A 19,095-nucleotide genomic window follows, 5' to 3' on the forward strand; every position below is an offset into this window, starting at 1 on the left:
TGGCAGTCGTTCCTGGTGATGGCTGGACTCTGGTCCTGGGACCAAGCGTGGTGGCAGGAGTGGTTGTGGTTGTTGTCTCAGAGAGAGTGGAAGTTGTAGAGGGTGCATTTGTGGTCGATGTTTCCACAGGGGAGGTTTGTGATGTACGAGAGGTGGCTGTTGCCGTTGTGGTGCTTCCTGGGGTGCTCTCAGAGGTTTTAGCTGATGATGTGGGCTGAGTTGTTGTTGGTGTGAGGATGGTGGTTGTGTTTTCTGTGAGCGGTGGAGAGGTCCTGGTGGTGCTGGCCCTGCTGGTGGTGGCAGTGGCCGTTGTTCCTGGTGATGGTGGGGCAGTGGTCCTGGGACCAAGCGTAGAGGCAGGAGTGGTTGTGGTGGTTGTTTCAGAGAGAGTGGAAGTGGTAGAGAGTGCATTTGTAGTCGATGTTTCCACAGGGGAGGTTTGTGATGTACTGGAGGTGGCTGTTGCCGTTGTGGTGCTTCCTGGGGTGCTCTCAGAGGTGCTGGTGGTGCTAGGGGATGATGTGAGCTGAGTTGTTGGTGGTGTTGGGATGGTGGTTGTGCTTTCTGTGAGCGGTGGAGAGATCCTGGTGGTACTCGCCCTGCTGGTGATAGCAGTGGCCGTTGTTTCAGGTGATGATGGGGCAGTGGTCCTGGGACCAAGCGTGGTGGCAGGGGTGCTTTTGGCAGTTGTCTGTGTGAGGGTGGAGGTGGTAGTGGTTGGTGCTGGAGTTTGGGTTGCCAAAGGAGAGGTGTCTGTCAGAGAGTTTGTGGAGGAGAGGCCTGCCGTGGTGCCTGTGATCTCTGATGTTGTCTGGCAGTGCTTACGGTCACAGCACAGCACCTTGACCTCGTAGTCGAAGCACATGGGGTACTTTGCAATCTGATCCTTATTTCTGCAGACCAGCCCAGTGCCAACGCTGCACTGATAGTTCTGTCCCAGCAAGTCCCTGCTGAGATTGGGGTAGTCCTTGGCACGGCAATTGATATCTTGTGGCTGGTCACAGAGTGCATAGCCAGCGGCTCGGATTTTGTCAAACGTCTCTACGTCTCCATTGTCACTGCCAGGGCTGGGGGTGTCCACATTGAACCACTGCGTCCAGGCACATTGCAGCTGGCAGGCGCCTGTGGTCCCGGAGGTGCTGGTGGTGCTCTCTGTTGAGGTCAGCAGAGTTGTTGTTGGTGTGAGGATGGTGGTTGTGCTTTCTGTGAGCGGTGGAGAGGTCCTGGTGGTGCTGGCCCTGCTGGTGGTGGCAGTGGCAGTCGTTCCTGGTGATGGCTGGACTCTGGTCCTGGGACCAAGCGTGGTGGCAGGAGTGGTTGTGGTTGTTGTCTCAGAGAGAGTGGAAGTTGTAGAGGGTGCATTTGTGGTCGATGTTTCCACAGGGGAGGTTTGTGATGTACGAGAGGTGGCTGTTGTCGTTGTGGTCCTTCCTGGGGTGCTCTCAGAGGTTTTAGCTGATGATGTGGGCTGAGTTGTTGTTGGTGTGAGGATGGTGGTTGTGTTTTCTGTGAGCGGTGGAGAGGTCCTGGTGGTGCTGGCCCTGCTGGTGGTGGCAGTGGCCGTTGTTCCTGGTGATGGTGGGGCAGTAGTCCTGGGACCAAGCGTAGAGGCAGGAGTGGTTGTGGTGGTTGTTTCAGAGAGAGTGGAAGTGGTAGAGAGTGCATTTGTAGTCGATGTTTCCACAGGGGAGGTTTGTGATGTACTGGAGGTGGCTGTTGCCGTTGTGGTGCTTCCTGGGGTGCTCTCAGAGGTGCTGGTGGTGCTAGAGGATGATGTGAGCTGAGTTGTTGTTGTTGGTGTGAGGATGGTGGTTGTGTTTTCTGTGAGCGGTGGAGAGGTCCTGACGGTGCTGGCCCTGCTGGTGGTGGCAGTGGCCGTTGTTTCAGGTGATGATGGGGCAGTGGTCCTGGGACCAAGCGTGGTGGCAGAAGTGGTTGTGGTTGTTGTCTCAGAGAGAGTGGAAGTTGTAGAGGGTGCATTTGTGGTCGATGTTTCCACAGGGGAGGTTTGTGATGTACTGGAGGTGGCTGTTGCCGTTGTGGTCCTTCCTGGGGTGCTCTCAGAGGTTTTAGCTCTTGATGTAGGCTGAGTTGTTGTTGGTGTGAGGATGGTGGTTGTGTTTTCTGTGAGCGGTGGAGAGGTTCTGGTGGTGCTGGCCCTGCTGGTGGTGGCAGTGGCCGTTGTTCCTGGTGATGGTGGGGCAGTGGTCCTGGGACGAGACGTGGTACCAGGAGTGGTTGTGGTGCTTGTTTCAGAGAGAGTGGAAGTTGTAGACGGTGCATTTATAGTTGATGTTTCCACAGGGGAGGTCTGGAATGTACTGGAGGTGGTTGTTGCCGTTGTGGTGCTTTCTGGGGTGCTCTCAGAGGTGCTGATGGTGCTAGGAGATGATGTGAGCTGAGTTGTTGGTGGTGTTGGGATGGTGGTTGTGCTTTCTGTGAGCGGTGGAGAGATCCTGGTGGTACTCGCCCTGCTGGTGATAGCAGTGGCCGTTGTTTCAGGTGATGATGGGGCAGTGGTCCTGGGACCAAGCGTGGTGGCAGGGGTGCTTTTGGCAGTTGTCTGTGTGAGGGTGGAGGTGGTAGTGGTTGGTGCTGGGGTTTGGGTTTCCAAAGGAGAGGTGTCTGTCAGAGAGTTTGTGGTGGAGAGGCCTGCCGTGGTGCCTGTGATCTCTGATGTTGTCTGGCAGTGCTTACGGTCACAGCACAGCACCTTGACCTCGTAGTCGAAGCACATGGGGTACTTTGCAATCTGATCCTTATTTCTGCAGACCAGCCCAGTGCCAACGCTGCACTGATAGTTCTGTCCCAGCAAGTCCCTGCTGAGATTGGGGTAGTCCTTGGCACGGCAATTGATATCTTGTGGCTGGTCACAGAGTGCATAGCCAGCGGCTCGGATTTTGTCAAACGTCTCTACGTCTCCATTGTCACTGCCAGGGCTGGGGGTGTCCACATTGAACCACTGCGTCCAGGCACATTGCAGCTGGCAGGCGCCTGTGGTCCCGGAGGTGCTGGTGGTGCTCTCTGTTGAGGTCAGCAGAGTTGTTGTTGGTGTGAGGATGGTGGTTGTGCTTTCTGTGAGCGGTGGAGAGGTCCTGGTGGTGCTGGCCCTGCTGGTGTTGCCTGTGGCAGTCGTTCCTGGTGATGGCTGGACAGTGGTCCTGGGACCAAGCGTGGTGGCAGGAGTGGTTGTGGTTGTTGTCTCAGAGAGAGTGGAAGTTGTAGAGGGTGCATTTGTGGTCGATGTTTCCACAGGGGAGGTTTGTGATGTACGAGAGGTGGCTGTTGCCGTTGTGGTGCTTCCTGGGGTGCTCTCAGAGGTTTTAGCTGATGATGTGGGCTGAGTTGTTGTTGGTGTGAGGATGGTGGTTGTGTTTTCTGTGAGCGGTGGAGAGGTCCTGGTGGTGCTGGCCCTGCTGGTGGTGGCAGTGGCCGTTGTTCCTGGTGATGGTGGGGCAGTGGTCCTGGGACCAAGCGTAGAGGCAGGAGTGGTTGTGGTGGTTGTTTCAGAGAGAGTGGAAGTGGTAGAGAGTGCATTTGTAGACGATGTTTCCACAGGCGAGATTTGTGATGTACTAGAGGTGGCTGTTGCCGTTGTGGTGCTTCCTGGGGTGCTCTCAGAGGTGCTGGTGGTGCTAGAGGATGATGTGAGCTGAGTTGTTGTTGTTGGTGTGAGGATGGTGGTTGTGCTTTCTGTGATCGGTGAAGAGGTCCTGGTGGTGCTGGATCTGCTGGTAATAGCATTGGCCGTTGTTTCAGATGATGATGGGGCAGTGGTCCTGGGACCAAGCGTGGTGGCAGAAGTGTCTGTGGTTTCTTTCTTGGGAAAGTTGGATGTGTGAAAGGGCAATGTTGATTTCTGTGTTATTCCAGTGGTGGTTTCTTGTGGAGTCGATGCAGTATAGTCACCTTTTGTGGAGACTTGTGATGTCTGAGATGTACTTGAAGTCTCTGCCTTAGGAGTTGTTGTGTCTGTTGTTGACACTGTAGGTGATGCAGTTTTTAGTGCTTCCGTTTGTTGTTTTTTTGTGGTTGGTTTTATCTTTGTTACTATTGTATACGTTGTTTGTTTTTCAGTGGTACTGGTTGTGAATTCTTCTGTAGTTGTCGTACTTTCCGTTGCATAACATGGTACGTAGCTACAGCAATTTATTCTGATTTCATAATTAAAACATATCCCAGATTTTTGGTCTTTGTTGTTGCATGTTAAGCCTTGGCTTTTACTACATTGTATCGTTTGATTAAGATTGTTTATTTCTTTTTCTGGGTGGTCTTTGGCTCTGCATTGAACATCAGTTGGATTTATACACACGCTATATCCTTTTTGTCTGAGATTTTCAAATGTTTCATTGTCTCCGCTTTCCTCTTTGTTTTCTGGTTGTGTGCTATCATACCATTCTGACCATGAACAAACATTCTTCACACATACAGATGTCACTTGTGTTGCAGTTGTCGTATCTACAATTAATATTAGGAAATATGAACATTGTTCTTATTAACGATAATGCTGGGAAAAAAATATCAATCTTACATATATTCTAATTTTTATGTAATATTACATGTATTTCTGTAATATTTAATCAAGTTGCTATGACAGTATTTCATTTAATTTCTAATGTAGATTTTGATCCAATAGCTATATTATGTTTCTAGGGGTACTTTATGAGAGATATTAAAAACTGTAGTTAAATATAGCTAACATCCTTTTTGTGAAATGTCAATTCATATGATAATGTGATCCCATGATTGCTCTAGTTTAAGTCAGAGAAGATTTTATTCTTGATATTATCTCTGTACTTGGGTACACTTTACCGCTTTAGAATATTTTGACAGGTTAATGACTTTTGTACTTAAGACCTAATATAATAATAAATATATTTCTAAATATTAAATATATATTTAACACATATGCAATAGATATGAAATTTATAATCAATTAAGTATTTTCTGCTTTTAAAAATAAGATTTATTTTAATATTCTTAGCATTCTGAAGGCAACCATGGGGAATATACACCACTTTCTTCACATAAATGTTACTAAAAGAGACTTAATGTTGACTGTTTTGTTCTTGGTGTAGTATTACATAATTTTGTGCAAGTATTTTTCACAATTTCGCAGAATTACATGGTCACTGTTATGGATTAACTGCAGGAATGATGTAAAAGTGTACTGCAGCAGTAAAAGGAAACTGTTGATTTGGTTGTGAAACACAAATAGGGAGAGGTTCCTAAGAATAGTTCTAAATAAGTTGAGCATTCCTAGGTTTCTTATCTTCATAATGTGGTCAGGATTTTACAAAACTATATTAATTGGCTTTTGTGTTTTCAGAAGTTGGTCTAGAGCTGGTGGATTTTGTTTGAAAGGAAATGAGGAATTTTTCCAGAGTGCAAGGACTAATAGTCCGTATTAGCTCTGGACTAATATTCCAGAGCTGAAGAGCAGCTCTGCAGAGAAAGACCTGGGAGTCCTGATTGATAATAAACTAAATATGAGCCAGCAATGTGCCCTCGTGGCCAAGAAGGCCAATGGCAGCGTGGGATGCATCAAGAAGAATGTGGCCAGCAGGTCAAGGGAGGTTCTTCTCCCCATCTACTCTGCCCTGGTGAGGCCTCATCTGGAGTCCTGTGTCCAGTTCTGGGCTCCTCAGCTCAAGAGGGACAGGGAAGTGCTGGAGAGAGTCCAGTGCAGGGCCATCAAGATGATCAAGGGTATAGAATGTCTTTCATACGAGGAAAGGCTGCGGGAAGTGGGGCTGTTTAGTTTGGAGGAGACTGAGGGGTCATCTTATTAACATTTATAAATATCTAAAGGGTGGGTGTCAGGAGGTTGGGACATCCCTCTTTTCTATAGTAGATAGTAACAGGACAAGGGGTAATGGGATGAAGCTGGAACACAAAAAGTTCCACTTAAACATGAGATAAAACTATTTCACCGTGAGATTGACGGAGCAGTGGAACAGGCTGCCCAGAGGGGTTGTGGAGTCTCCTTCTTTGGAGGTCTTCAAGACCCGCCTGGACATGTTCCTATGCGACCTGATCTAGGTGACCTTGCGTCTGCAGGGGGGTTGGACTAGATGATCTCTAAAGGTCCCTTCCAACCCCTACCATTCTAAAAATCACAGTGAAGCTGCAGAGACTAATTTCATAAGAAATGCTCAGCTAATTTCTACATTGTTGATTATGGAATTAGCAACTGAAGTTGCCACGTGAATTTTTGGCTCCAGCAGAAGTCACAAGTTTCATGTAAAATGATATGCCATTAACTGATGAAAAGGCCCTCCCTTTCAGGCAGATTTCAGTCCTTTCCAGTGACTTTTCCATTTATTTTAAAGAGTATTTATGCATACCTGAAGCAGTAGTTGTGGGCTGACTTGTAGAAAATATAAACGGAGTTGTTGTAAATATGTCACATTTAAAGACACTTCTGCTTATTGTTCTATTGATGTCACATGTTGCACTGAAACACCATCCAGTTCCATCCGTGGTGTTGTAGATGACTTCACCGTACTTATAGCTTTTCTCTTCATAAATGCATTCGCATGCTATAATTCAGTAATAGTTTATTGTGAGACATCCGTGAAAAGATAATATACAGTATTTAATTTTCTCAATAATTCTTCTTAGCTGTCTTACCTTTATCGTCATGCTTGCACTGTAATCCTTCTGATGTGCATTCACTGAAAGAAAAAACATTAAAACCCACACATTTTTTTATTATGAGGTAATTTCTTTAGTCATCTTTCTGCTAGAAAGGACCATCAAAAGACAGGACATCTTATTTCTGTTTATCCCTTGAGTATTGAGTTCATATTGTTGGGGTTTTTTTTCTCAATGTTGTCCAAGATCTTTATGTTAAGCCCAGACTTATAAATAGAAGTGAAGCTAAATATTATGTGAAGTAACAGGTAAAAGTCTTAAGGATGACTTTCTTTCTTCCTTATGACTTCCCTTGCATTTGTAATGTTTTTGCACTAAAAAACAGGCTAAAAAGGGAAAGAAACTAAATACTACAAGCACTGTAAGAATCTAATAAAATCCTTGATAGTAAACCTCTATTAGATATCTATACTTCTGGAGCAGTATTTTTCCTGCCATTGAAATGGGAATTAGTGAAAGCCTGGTCATAAAGGACTTGCTCTTCTTGGTGTATCTTTATATCAAGAATTTACAACATAATCAGGAACAAATTTAACAGAACTTCAATTCATATAAGGACTTCTTACTACTAATGTACTACTAATGCAGCAAGAAAGCTGGCATTGGATAAGAAGGCATTGCTTTTCCACAGGCAGCATAAACTAGTCTTGTGCTATAGCAGCAACATGCAATTTTCCACCACAGTTTCAATCGTTCCCTCTTGTATGTGATTAGGTTGGAATGCTAACTCTTACCATATTTCACATTCTTCCGGTCTATATATCTTCCCATCTTCACTATCATAACAGTCACAGAAGCTAACGCACTTCATCTTATCTTCATGAAAATATGGCTTGTCTGGTGGGCAGCTGGGGTAGCAGCCTGAAGGAAGAAAAAGTGCATACAGAAGGTAGAAAAGGTGAATGAAAACCAGTCAGCAAAAGTTTTATTTGTGCAGATTGCATTTGCAGGTCTTGTTTTTAACAGTCATAATTATTAATACTTTGCCAATAGTTCCAGGAAGTAATGCAGAGTATTAACATCAGCTGAGCCAACTTACATGGACTTCATCCTGGAGATGTTTTTGACTCCAGTTTCCACGCTCTCCCTCCGTTCATTTGGATGCAATGATGTTGATAAGAATTGAATGGTGTAAAAGCAGCCAGTGGGGGAAATATACTCCCTTAAAGACCATTAAAAATCTAATAAAATCCATTTTCTTAAAGGTACTTGCGACTCTTTTTACCTTCTAAACCTGGCAAGTTATGGAGGCATTTTCCACTTGGGTTCCTACAGGTCTTCATACAGGAGGCTCCACAAGGCTTGTAGTGCCATTCACATTCTCCTTGTTGATTGTAGTAGTCGCAGAAGAGTGCTAAGGAGCAACAGAAATTTGGACATATTTAGGAAAAAAATGCGTTTTTTCACTCATATCTGTTCATCACATCCCTGCAGTGCTGCTTGAACAATCTTGAAAACCATGAATTAATATGTGAAATTATGTGACCATCAAATCAGCTCACTATGAAAAGTCTACACAGCAAGATATCCAGAGTGTGCATTCAAGGTCATTGGCAAGGCATTGAACATCTAACTACACTTTCAGAAGAAGTGTTGATGACATAAAACTCACGACAGATTGATGGGGTTCTCCAGGCAATGCAGACACCAACTTCACTACATGCTTGGGCATAGGCAGCTACTGCTGTACAAAAGCAATCGCAGTCTCCTCCAGTGTCACATGCACAAGCATCTGTCACACATGCTTGGTAATATTTTGCTGGTTCAATCTGTTATTAAAAAGAAATACAGTATTATACATCTTGCCTTCTAAATTTGTTCTTGGCTTTGGTAGAGTGATTTTCTTAAAATCATGGTATCTCAGAAGGCAGGCCTACATTGGTAATGTCTTTTTGTTTTGTTTATATACACTGTTAAACACCAGAGGTGATGGCAGATGATACATACAAGTCGTATTGACAGATCTTTAGACACCCAGAGTTGTGTCCTAGTGGAAGAGTAGATTCTTTTTCCCAAACCTTATTAGGCAGCTAAGAAAATTTGAAAATGGGGGTCTCAGCCAGTGGAAAGAGCTAAGGTGATAGGAAGGGTACACAGAGTTACTCTAGAGCACTGGTTGTTAAGTACTTAGTGTCAGATGAAGGCTACTCTGATATTTCATGATTATGTTATTATTTTACTGAGTTTGTATTCTGTACATGGTATATGAGAATTTTTGTTCAAGCCACACTAAAATAAAATACATAATAATTATGCAGTTATTCTTTTGCAACAGGTCAGTATTTCCTTTGAACTAAATGTCCTTTTAAATAAATTTGTCCTGTTCAGTGGGATCCAGATTTAAGTTTTCTTGACACAATTCAGTGTGAAACATGCCAGTGAGTTTGATGTGAATGTTAAAATGTATGAGGATAGCAGCATCATTAATACACAGACCTAGTCTTCACACAGTAAACTTCTGGTAATACCTGAGAGTGACAGGCAGCAAAGACGTTGCTGTTGATGATGCTGCACTGTTTCTCTGACCAGGACTTTCGATAAGGGTTGGTAGAACATGTGTCCTTTATACTGGAAGCATCAGGACATGTAGAGGATACTTTCCAGCTGTTTCCAAACTCTAGGACATTCTCTACGACAGACTGACTCCTTGTAGTAAAATCATTGACGCCATTGCCATCATAATTTCCACAGAGGCCACAGATCTGCCCCTGAAAAAGGAAGTAAATAAAATAATAAGACTTGATACAACATCAGAGACTGAAATAATATTGGAAATATTATAATATTTCTTAGAATATTTCTTAGAATGGTGCCATTCTATTCCAACATTGCTAAACATCTTCACCCTCTGTTTCCTAAGTAACAGAACATGACCACTTAGACTATAAGGATATGATTCTTGACTTTTCTTCTGAAAAGTATACTTTTAAATCTAAGCAATAAAACCATCTTCATCATTGTAACCCTCTGTCTTTGATGTGTGTTTTTAACCAGGAAATGAGGAGTCACATTTAGCTGAGTAAGCTTTTTAAAGCTGTTTTATACAATAGATATACATATGAAAAACAGCTTTACAAAACTGTCATAAAAATTAGCAGTCTAGCCACATAGACTACTCATTGAGTCTTTACTGTATTGACTGCTCATAGGTATAAAAGGAATGATGTTTTCCTTGCACATCCAAAATACCCCTCATTGAAAAGTTATAGATCTGTAAAACTGTAATAGACTACAACAGATACTGTGCTTTCTCTGTGAATCTAAGGTCAATACTTTCCATATTACTACAATTTTTCTAAAGTGCCAATGGGTGAGAACACAGAACAACCTATGATGCTGAAATAAATTTGTATTATCTAGCTTTAAATTATATTTAATTTATATAACTAATCGATATGTCCCTGTGGTAATCGGTTAGATAGCAAGTTCCTTGTTTACTACAGTTTTTAGGTTTTATAAATGACAAGAAGAATACATTTTCCTTATCACTTGTGTAAATACATCCTTAAAAAATACATGATAGCATTTTACAAGTTTTCACTCATAGTATTTCATTTCCTTGTTCTTGAAGTATGATAATACAATTTGTGTGTCAATGAGAACCAGAAACACTGGATTTCTTTCAAGATCAAGACTACTCAATTGTTTTCTACATAGGTAGATATGTAATGTTAGTAAGGTCTGATAGCCTTTAGCAAGGTGCAGTGAGTAATTTTAACATTTTAACAAAGTCCAAAAAAGTGGTTTTCCAACTCAAGTGCTGCAAATTGCCATGTAACTGCTAGTTCTCACCTTAAAAGCAGGACTAAGTTTGATGAAGATGCTGGTTTTCTTGTCCCACATGAGGATCAGTCCACTTGTGGTCTCAACTACCAAGTACAAACCCATATGGCGTACTGTGTATGGCAGCTCATCATTTTGTCCTCTCTTTATGACACTGACATGCTCCTCCCCAAGTATCAGTTCATAGCTCTGAAAGGGGAAGAAGAGGTTAGTTAGAAATGAACTCAATAGCTGCAGTTATGCTCTTAAACATGTTTTTCTACTTTTAAGAGTACTACAAATACTTTATATCATGAAGATGCTGTAAATGTGATAAATCAAAATGATATAGTTTTAAATCTCAGGTTCCTGGAAAAGCAGTAAAAAGATATTTTTAAATTGCATAGGAAAAAATAGTGTTTTGGCAAGAGGAACTACATTGCAGGGAATAAAATAATCTGACATGATAGACTAAATTTCTATTAAAGACAATTTTCCTGTACATCTGTAGTTTTGCCAAAAGTGGTATAAGATAGTGTTGGAAATGGAAAAGACAGCTGGGAAGCTTGCAAATATTTCACTTGAATCTGATTTAAGCTTAATTTACACGTTGATTTGATTTTTAAAATATTTTTCCATTTTCCGCAAAGCAATGGATGTCTAGGCTTCTCCTAAGCCCTAAACAGACACAGAACAAAGGTGGTCTACTTGCAAAGTCTTCTTACCTCTAAGAAAACTTTGATAGATTTTGAGCAAGTTGTCCCCGTGTTCCCACAGGGAATATTTTCAGTGATAACCCTGAAGGTCCCATTGGTTGTGCCACTATTCCCACAGTGGTCCTGGGTAGAGAACAACATTTAAAAATATGTTATTTTTGTAGACATGGTCAAGGTTAACAGTAAGCATCTCATCAACTGTTGGAAATTATCAGTACCTGGACTAGTGTGTATTCACAGTTTCCATTGAAGCTGAACCTTTTGTCATCAAAGGTATTATAATGACCGTCTCCATAAACAGCACAAGTGCCCAGACATTGATCTTTGGTGCATTCCCACTTTCTATTCTTGCATACACTAGGAATGATAATAAAATATTTTTATAGTTAAACAACTTGGTGTTCTGTGCAGACATATCCCAACAACCCAGTATTTGTTTGGCATCTAATATGGTATCAACTCAGTAACAGTTACCATATTTCTTATAACTGGTAAATGTTAGATTGATCCTGGAGATAAAACAGTCTTTTACATTTCTCCTGTAAAAAATTAAAGTTCTGATCTGCTACTCTGAATGTACTAACTGCAAAATAAGATACTTAATCAACACTGATCCTAAAGATTTCCTCCCATTCTGTGTATTGGCTGTATGCCTGCATCAGAAGGAAACCTGCTCATACTGTTTAATCCAAAACTAAAACATCATCAGTTGATGAAATGTGCAGTCTAAGTCTTTCTTCATTGCTCTACTATTTAAGATCTTTGGAGAAGCAAGTGATGCAATAAGGAATGCTACTTCTGTGCAAATATTTACCAGGTGTTACAGTCCACATTGATCTTTGCGCCGGGCTCATACATAGCTTCGTTGTGAATACATGGACACTCTTCTTCAGGAATACAACCACCATTCCCATCTAACACAAGCCCAGACGGGCACACACAGCCAGATGTACATTGTGTGCTATACTGAAAAAGTCAAGAGGCCAACATAATTTCAGAATTAAATAATCACAATATTACGTTTTCATAACATGTCTTTATAAGGCCTTCTTGGGAGAGAACTATGAAGTACTTATAGGACCATGGAACAAAAAGGAAGTTGTTAGCCATTGATTTAATAGAATATGAATCCATTAAAGATAATGTTTTTAACGTATGTCAGTCCTTCTGGAGTCTGTGAAACCTGAAATGCATTGAATCTAAAGTCTTTCTCTGTGTTAACTGAGGAAGCCTTGCACTTTGAAGTGATTTGTGATTTAGTGGAGTTTTAAAAAGAAAATAAGCAGAGTTTTTTGTTGTTATTTGTCTGAGTTATGTTGGAATATGTTTATCTCATATGATACTTATTTGCAAAATGGCATGTGGCTACTGTTCACCTAGGTGGAGTACTATAAGCAGATGTGCAAGAAGTTCACAATTGCATCGTGGTATGAGAAAGAATAATTTTTCCTAGCCAGTATTATAACCAGTAATTTTCTCCTAAAGAAGGAAAATGTGTGGCAGAGCCTTGGCTGGTTTCACTACTAATTGCAGTTATCTGCAGCTGAAGCAAACTAATGTTAGTAATTAAATTGGATATTACTTTATTACATTTTGGTTTAAGGGTCACATTGTTAATGCTTTGCAACCTGGCTTTAGGCTTTTGTCTAAACAAAGTATCTGTGTTGTAGATTTGGAGTGGGCGCAGATAGATGAATTTAGCACCAAGACAATGGTGCTACCATTGCCAATTGGTGCTTCCAATGGTACCATGGAAGTACCATTTCATCCACCCCTGACATACTTACACACTGCATATCCAGAGTCTGGCAACTTTTTTGACATTCTGCTCCAATTGTTCCTGCAGTGGTGTTTCTGCAGTCAAAGTAGACCATGGGAGATTCACAGTCTAAGGGAAGAAAAGAAGTGAGAGCAGTAAGGAATGGCATAGGGTTGATCCCATAACCGTAGCCATTAAAACCATTTGGAAATTCTTTGAAAATTGCATATTTCAGTTAGTAAAGATTACTGTCTCTATTCAATTTTCTTAATAGATTTGTTTCAGTGCATTTAATTCCCAGAAAAAAACCCCAAAGAATTTTAAAAAAGTCTTTATGAAAAAGAGGTCTTATCATTAATATAGATTCACTGCTGCCTATTATGATAACTGTTGCATGATCACTACATGACAAATCCTTCTGTTATTTAAAAATCCATTAAGAAAAATCAATGCTATCACCTGTTTCTGTCTAAAACCTGTCACAGAGAAAAAGGTAAATGAAAGAGGTTTTTTTTTACCTGGATTTGAATTGGATCCTCCAATGCAATTCAGTCTTCCTTGACTGCAAGTGCTGTAAGAGATGGAAAACTTCTTATTTTCTTTTTCCTCTCTAACCTTGTGTTGAGATTGAGAGCTACTTTTCTCTTGTCAGGTTTCAGAATTTTCAAAGAAATTCCAGAATGCTCTTTTGCAGTCTCCGAAAAGAATTTCCCTTAGTACCACTAGTAGTGCTGCTTTCATATGATATGCATTATTGCTTAAGAGGTAAAATCATAGGTTGAAATGAGTATATGTCTTGGCTTCTTATTTACTTTCCCATAAGATCCCTTCTTGCTGGTATTGCCATAGTTTCAGGCTTGAAAAATCATGGAATTAAAGAAAAAATGCACCTAAATATAATTGCTCTCTGAATCTGGAAATATCATAGAATCATGTATGTTGGAAAAGATTCTTAAGATCACCAAGCCCAACCATTACCCCAGTACTGCCACATGTACCACTAAACCATGTCCCTCAGCACCACAGCTACATTTCATTTAAATATCTCCAGGGATAATGACTCCACCATTTCATAAACCCATGGTGACTGGACCTCATCAGCTGGTTGTCTGTATATTCTGCCTGCTGCCACTCAGGATGATCATCTTCATAACATTCCCCAGCACCGAGTTCAGGCTGGAAGGCCTGTAGTTCCCTGGATCTTCCTTCTGGCCTTTTTTGTAGACAGGCGTCACATTTGCTAATCTCCAGTTCCCTGGGCTTTCCCCAGTGAGCCAGGACTGCTGGTAAATGATGGAAATTGTCTTAGGGAACACTTCCCTCAGTACCCTTGGGAAGATCCCATCTGGGCTGAGACTTCTGTATGTCTAAGTGGTGTAGGAGGTCACGGTTTTCCCTTGAATTACAAGTTTGTTCTGTTCCCCATCCCTGTCTCCCAGCTCGGGGGAATATATACCATTCTTAAAAGTTGAAAATGAAGTTTAAATAATTGAGAGAGCATTGTTTTGAAATTAAGGCGAGGCAGGGTAAGATAATTTTAAATGTATCAGATTTTAATGATAAAATATATACACTATTGCTTGAGTGTTTACAAAAGATTCACTTACCATACAACTCCATTTTCATGGACAGCTTCTCCAAATGGAATGGGAGATCCTCTGTAGTAGCAGGGGCATTCATTTGCAGGCACACATTTGCCACTGTCATCCATGTAGGTTCCATTTATGCAGGTGCAACCATCAACTGGGACAAACTTAATGTTGCATGTGACATCAGGCTCACTCAGAGACCGACAAGTGGGTTGGCAGGAAGAGATGGTATAGCTGTAGCTTAGGGATGTGGGACATGAGGTAGTATATTTTGCTTGAAAGAGGGAAATAGAATAGGTTTGTTAATTCCAAATGGTAGTTTCTGGTGGGAAAAAAAAAAAAAAAGGAACTGTAGGCAGTAGAAATAAGATGTAAATAATACTGTACACTTCTGCTTTTGTTGCATCTTTCATGTAAATATATTTCTTAATACTTCCAGAGTCAGACCTCAAAAACTACAGCACATGTGGAGTAAATGATGTATGCAAAGAAGAAAATACTTTTTAATGTGAAATTTCTTCAAGAAACTTCCATTTGGCAATGCCATTCATTGCCTAGACTTCTAAACCTTTTGAAGTACAAGACTGAATGTGTCTGGGTGTGCTGAAAACAGACGTACTGGATCAGTGAAACCCAGGATAAAGCTTTGGAAACCTTTTGTTTGAAAGTGTTCTGGTTAGTATTATTGTTATTGTCACATTTTCTCTACAATAACTTGCAATACATATAACTGTAGTGAAACTCAAAGTTGCACACAAACAGGTGCAGGCTCTTCCATAACAGCAGTCGATTTCCTAAGCAAACTGTGTATTCCATATATTCACTTTTCCTAGCAATGGACTGATCCTCGGGGAACAGCAGAGAATTACTTCGAGGAGTGCACTCAACAAAATTGCTTCCTCAATACTTCCTACATTTGTCTAGAAATCGTTATAAAATAATATCTGATCAGAAGTTTTTATTGATGTATGCTCTTAGGAAAGGGGATAATTAAGAGTACTTACTGCAGACATCAGCCCTCCATCCATGCAGCTGGATTCCTTTTGCAGCACAAGCTCTCACATAGGAAGACAGGGCTGCACACAGACAGTCCTCACTGTTTTGACAGTTACATGTGTCAAACATGCAGTTCTAAGGATGCAGGGAGAAATAAAGTCTCAGCACTGTAATATTGTCAATCTACAAATTCCTGGTCTTAATGCACTAATTCAGATGATGTCTGCAGTTATTGTTGGGAAATACTGGTTTTAAAGTCTTATATACATTCAACAACTTCATGTTCCTCTCAACCATATTTACAAATACGCTGCATTCAAAGGTTTCTTAACAGTACCCAGTCTAGATATGTCATTTCATCATTGGCTATACCTGGATGATTCACAGTGAGCAGGAAGTTTGGTGGCATGTTGATAGCAGAATGATCATAATAGCTAATGGTCTTTCTGTGCCAAGTAGTTATTAACAAGATCTGAGGCTGATGAGACAACAATTCCCTGATCTTCAAACAAGCATTTGACATGTGTTTATATATGCTTTCTACTGTATGTATATATCCATCCAACTGCCTTTTTGCTTGCAAGCAAGTCAAGGTCTTGAAGCCAAGACTCACAACTGAAATAAGGTAGTGTCATAACAGAAAGATGTTGAAAGGAGGAAATACTGCAGTATAGAAATGAAAATACAGGCATTGTGTGAGACAAGAGACATGGAACAGTCCTTTTCTGATATCTGTTTGTAATTATCCTATTTCTATTGTTTCTAAAGGGAGATAGAGTCTAACAAAGTACCGTGTGGTAAACAGCAGGATTCACTGCATAGTGACAATCAGCAAAAGGTCCTTTGTTGTCGGTTAGTAGTCCACACCAATGCTGAGCATATTTCTCTGTGAAGAGAACAATGCAAATGAAAGTTACTCTTTGTGTTTCATTAGCCACAAAGGAGTATCCCTGTCGGGGATTAATAAAAGCTTTCCAAACACACTCCTGCAATACACTCTGACACCAAGTTGTCACTTATATATTCTCTTTGTCTTCAATGATCACACAGTTTCCTTCACTTATGTTTCCATGATCTTTCCTTTACTTTGTTACTTATTCCTAGTGCTTTCTTTTTGAATATTTGTTTCTAATCTCAGTTGTATGCTTTTACCAAGTATATATGTCTTTGCTTTCAAATAGATGCGTTTTCCTTAGGGATAAGCAAAAAAAAAACCCGAGAAAAACAATTAAGAAGCACGTACCATTAGCAATGCTGAGTGCACAAGGGTTCTCAAAACTTTGCTGGATATTAGGGCATGAAGCCTGAGTTTTCCATGTATTAGCAAATGCTGCTGCTGTTCCTTCAGTTATTCCACTTATGACCTTGAAGTCATCAGTTTGGATATTGTTGAAATTTCCACACAGACCTGTTGAAAAGCAAGTGGAAAGTTTATACTGCATGTACTAGGCAAAAAGACAATGAGCAAGATGTTCTTATACTTCATTCACTTACCACAGGTCTGATCTTTGAAAATAGGATCCAGTCGCACAAACACTTGCATGATTGGGATTATTTGGATTTCAAGGTGAACACCAAAGGTTGTTTGCATAATGATGAAGAATGATGAAGGTCTGAAAGCCGTGACATTAGCTGCAGATGAAAAACAGAATGATCACATTCTGGATGAGATAAAATGCTGGAAACATGGCATCATTATACTTTTCTTGAATTTCTATCACAATTGTTGCAATGTTGCAAACTCTGAGGTGAAATAAAGCCAATCTTTATGAAAATGAATCAGAAAGATATACCCAGATTTACAGTTCAGAATTGCTTGTACCTCTCAAGTTGTTAACTTTACTTACTGTCTCAACATGAAGGAGTTGGAGATTACTTCTTCCCAGATAATAAGAAGGAAAAGCTCTACAAGCAGTGGGCATTAAAAAGTGTACTTCTATTTTTGTTTCTAAGCTTATACAGCATACATTGGAGAGGGAAAATAAGCAGATCTGGAGGTCAGAGATATTGCATAGAATCATTAGTTATTGAGACTGAGCAAAAATAAAATTTCTGACTAAGGAAGTGTGAGCACATCTGCTAAGTTTAAAAAAAAAAAACAAAACAAAACAGTAGAAGAGATAAACAGATGTCTTCTGTGTTCAATTTTGGGCAGTGAGAAGGAAATAAATCTGAGAGTGATCAAATCAGGAGAGCGTAAGTGCTATTTGCTTCTGTTTGAACTCTTGCCTATGCTTCTACTGTCTTCCATTTCTTTGACACCAAACTTTCCCTTCTACTTCAGAAGCATTTGTATGACTCAGGAAGTATCCCAAAGAAAGCCAGGTTCAGAACAATTCACAGTCCCTTTATCTTCCATAGTCTAAGAAAAGAAGCAGTTGTGGATTTGAAGTTGTGAGCTTATTAATCATGGACTATTAAAGAAAAAAATACCTGCTGAGATGGGCAGCTGGGTATAGATCGTGTTTACAAGCACACTACCATCAGGTTTGACCTCGATGAGCTGGTAAGGAAGAGGAGTAAGAGGCAACTGAGTGAAAGATAACCATAGTTACTCCATTTTTTTAAATTTAAAATGTATTAAATAAAAAGTTTTTTGTGATTTTACCACTTCTTTCCATTTATACCTCACTAATTTTCCCTGCCATAAACCAATTCTTTTTAAAGACTTAGCTCCTTAGGGAATTACCTCAGCTTTGTTTCTTTGAATACATCTTTGTGATGAATTACATCCCTTACTGTTGTACCTTCTAACCTAAAAGCTCAATTTTTTTCATCCAATTGGCAGAGAAAATAGCTTTTTTCTGCTTTGTGGGAACAATGTTATTCTTAATCAGCTTCCACAAAGCCTAATTTATGGCTGATCTTTTTTTTTCCTTGATTAAAAATCGTATGTACTTATGACATATGCTGACCAATTGAGAGAGAAATGCAGTTTCCTGACTGATTAAGGCTTAGCTGCTTTGCTCCCCACATTTGTAGTCATTCTTTCCCATGCTTATTTTGCACTCTTACAGTTTGTCCTTTATTCACGCTGACGGTCACTGTCTTTAAGCACGTCTCACTGTCTGTTACGCCACATTTGCGCAGTTCTGCCAGGATGGTGAATGTTTCATCTTCACAGTCCTGAAAAAAAAGAAAGCCAGCGATTATTTAATGAAAGGCTAACTACAGAAGCTTTGCCCGTAACATTTTCTCTCAACTCTGAAAAACTATTTCTGTTTCTGGAGAAGATACAGACTTTCCCAACTTTCAGGCCTTCTTTGGCCTAAGATTCAATTTTGCCTTTTGTAATCATTAGGAACCATGACAGAATTAGAATCTGGTTTTGCATTCTATTGATGATACCCCTATTTAGTGTTTTTATTCATGCCTTCTTCTAATGTTTGATTCATTTTTACAATATCACCTTCCTGTAGCTCATATCAGTGCTAGAGAATATATTCAGATAAAACATTTTTCAGAAGAACAGTAATATACTGATTTTTTTTTAATTTAAATTGTGTAGATGGGGAAAAGGAAATTAAAGAAGAAAGAGGCCTTAACAGATCAAAGCATTTCACTTTCACGTTACCATAATTAAATGTTTTTATTATAATTAACTTTTTTTCCTATT

General features: G+C 40.4%; 1 protein-coding gene across 1 annotated transcript in view; it reads right to left on the reverse strand.

Moving 5' to 3' along the window:
- LOC104552659 (mucin-5AC) overlaps positions 1-19,095 on the reverse strand; it is a 43,819-nt gene that overhangs the window by 15,208 nt on the left and 9,516 nt on the right. The window contains exons 12-30 of the mRNA XM_061999689.1: positions 18,495-18,605; positions 17,913-17,982; positions 16,974-17,111; positions 16,723-16,887; positions 16,271-16,365; positions 15,488-15,614; positions 14,502-14,757; positions 13,413-13,465; positions 12,923-13,023; positions 11,950-12,101; positions 11,354-11,492; positions 11,145-11,258; positions 10,450-10,629; positions 9,126-9,365; positions 8,270-8,426; positions 7,883-8,011; positions 7,392-7,518; positions 6,634-6,677; positions 48-4,458 (exon numbers count right to left, since the gene is read on the reverse strand). Of these exons, the coding sequence (XP_061855673.1) occupies positions 48-4,458; positions 6,634-6,677; positions 7,392-7,518; positions 7,883-8,011; positions 8,270-8,426; positions 9,126-9,365; positions 10,450-10,629; positions 11,145-11,258; positions 11,354-11,492; positions 11,950-12,101; positions 12,923-13,023; positions 13,413-13,465; positions 14,502-14,757; positions 15,488-15,614; positions 16,271-16,365; positions 16,723-16,887; positions 16,974-17,111; positions 17,913-17,982; positions 18,495-18,605 (6,809 nt within the window). The remainder of the gene's footprint in view (positions 1-47; positions 4,459-6,633; positions 6,678-7,391; positions 7,519-7,882; positions 8,012-8,269; positions 8,427-9,125; positions 9,366-10,449; positions 10,630-11,144; positions 11,259-11,353; positions 11,493-11,949; positions 12,102-12,922; positions 13,024-13,412; positions 13,466-14,501; positions 14,758-15,487; positions 15,615-16,270; positions 16,366-16,722; positions 16,888-16,973; positions 17,112-17,912; positions 17,983-18,494; positions 18,606-19,095) is intronic.

Source organism: Colius striatus, chromosome 7, assembly GCF_028858725.1.
Source record: "Colius striatus isolate bColStr4 chromosome 7, bColStr4.1.hap1, whole genome shotgun sequence".
Taxonomy (NCBI): domain Eukaryota; kingdom Metazoa; phylum Chordata; class Aves; order Coliiformes; family Coliidae; genus Colius; species Colius striatus.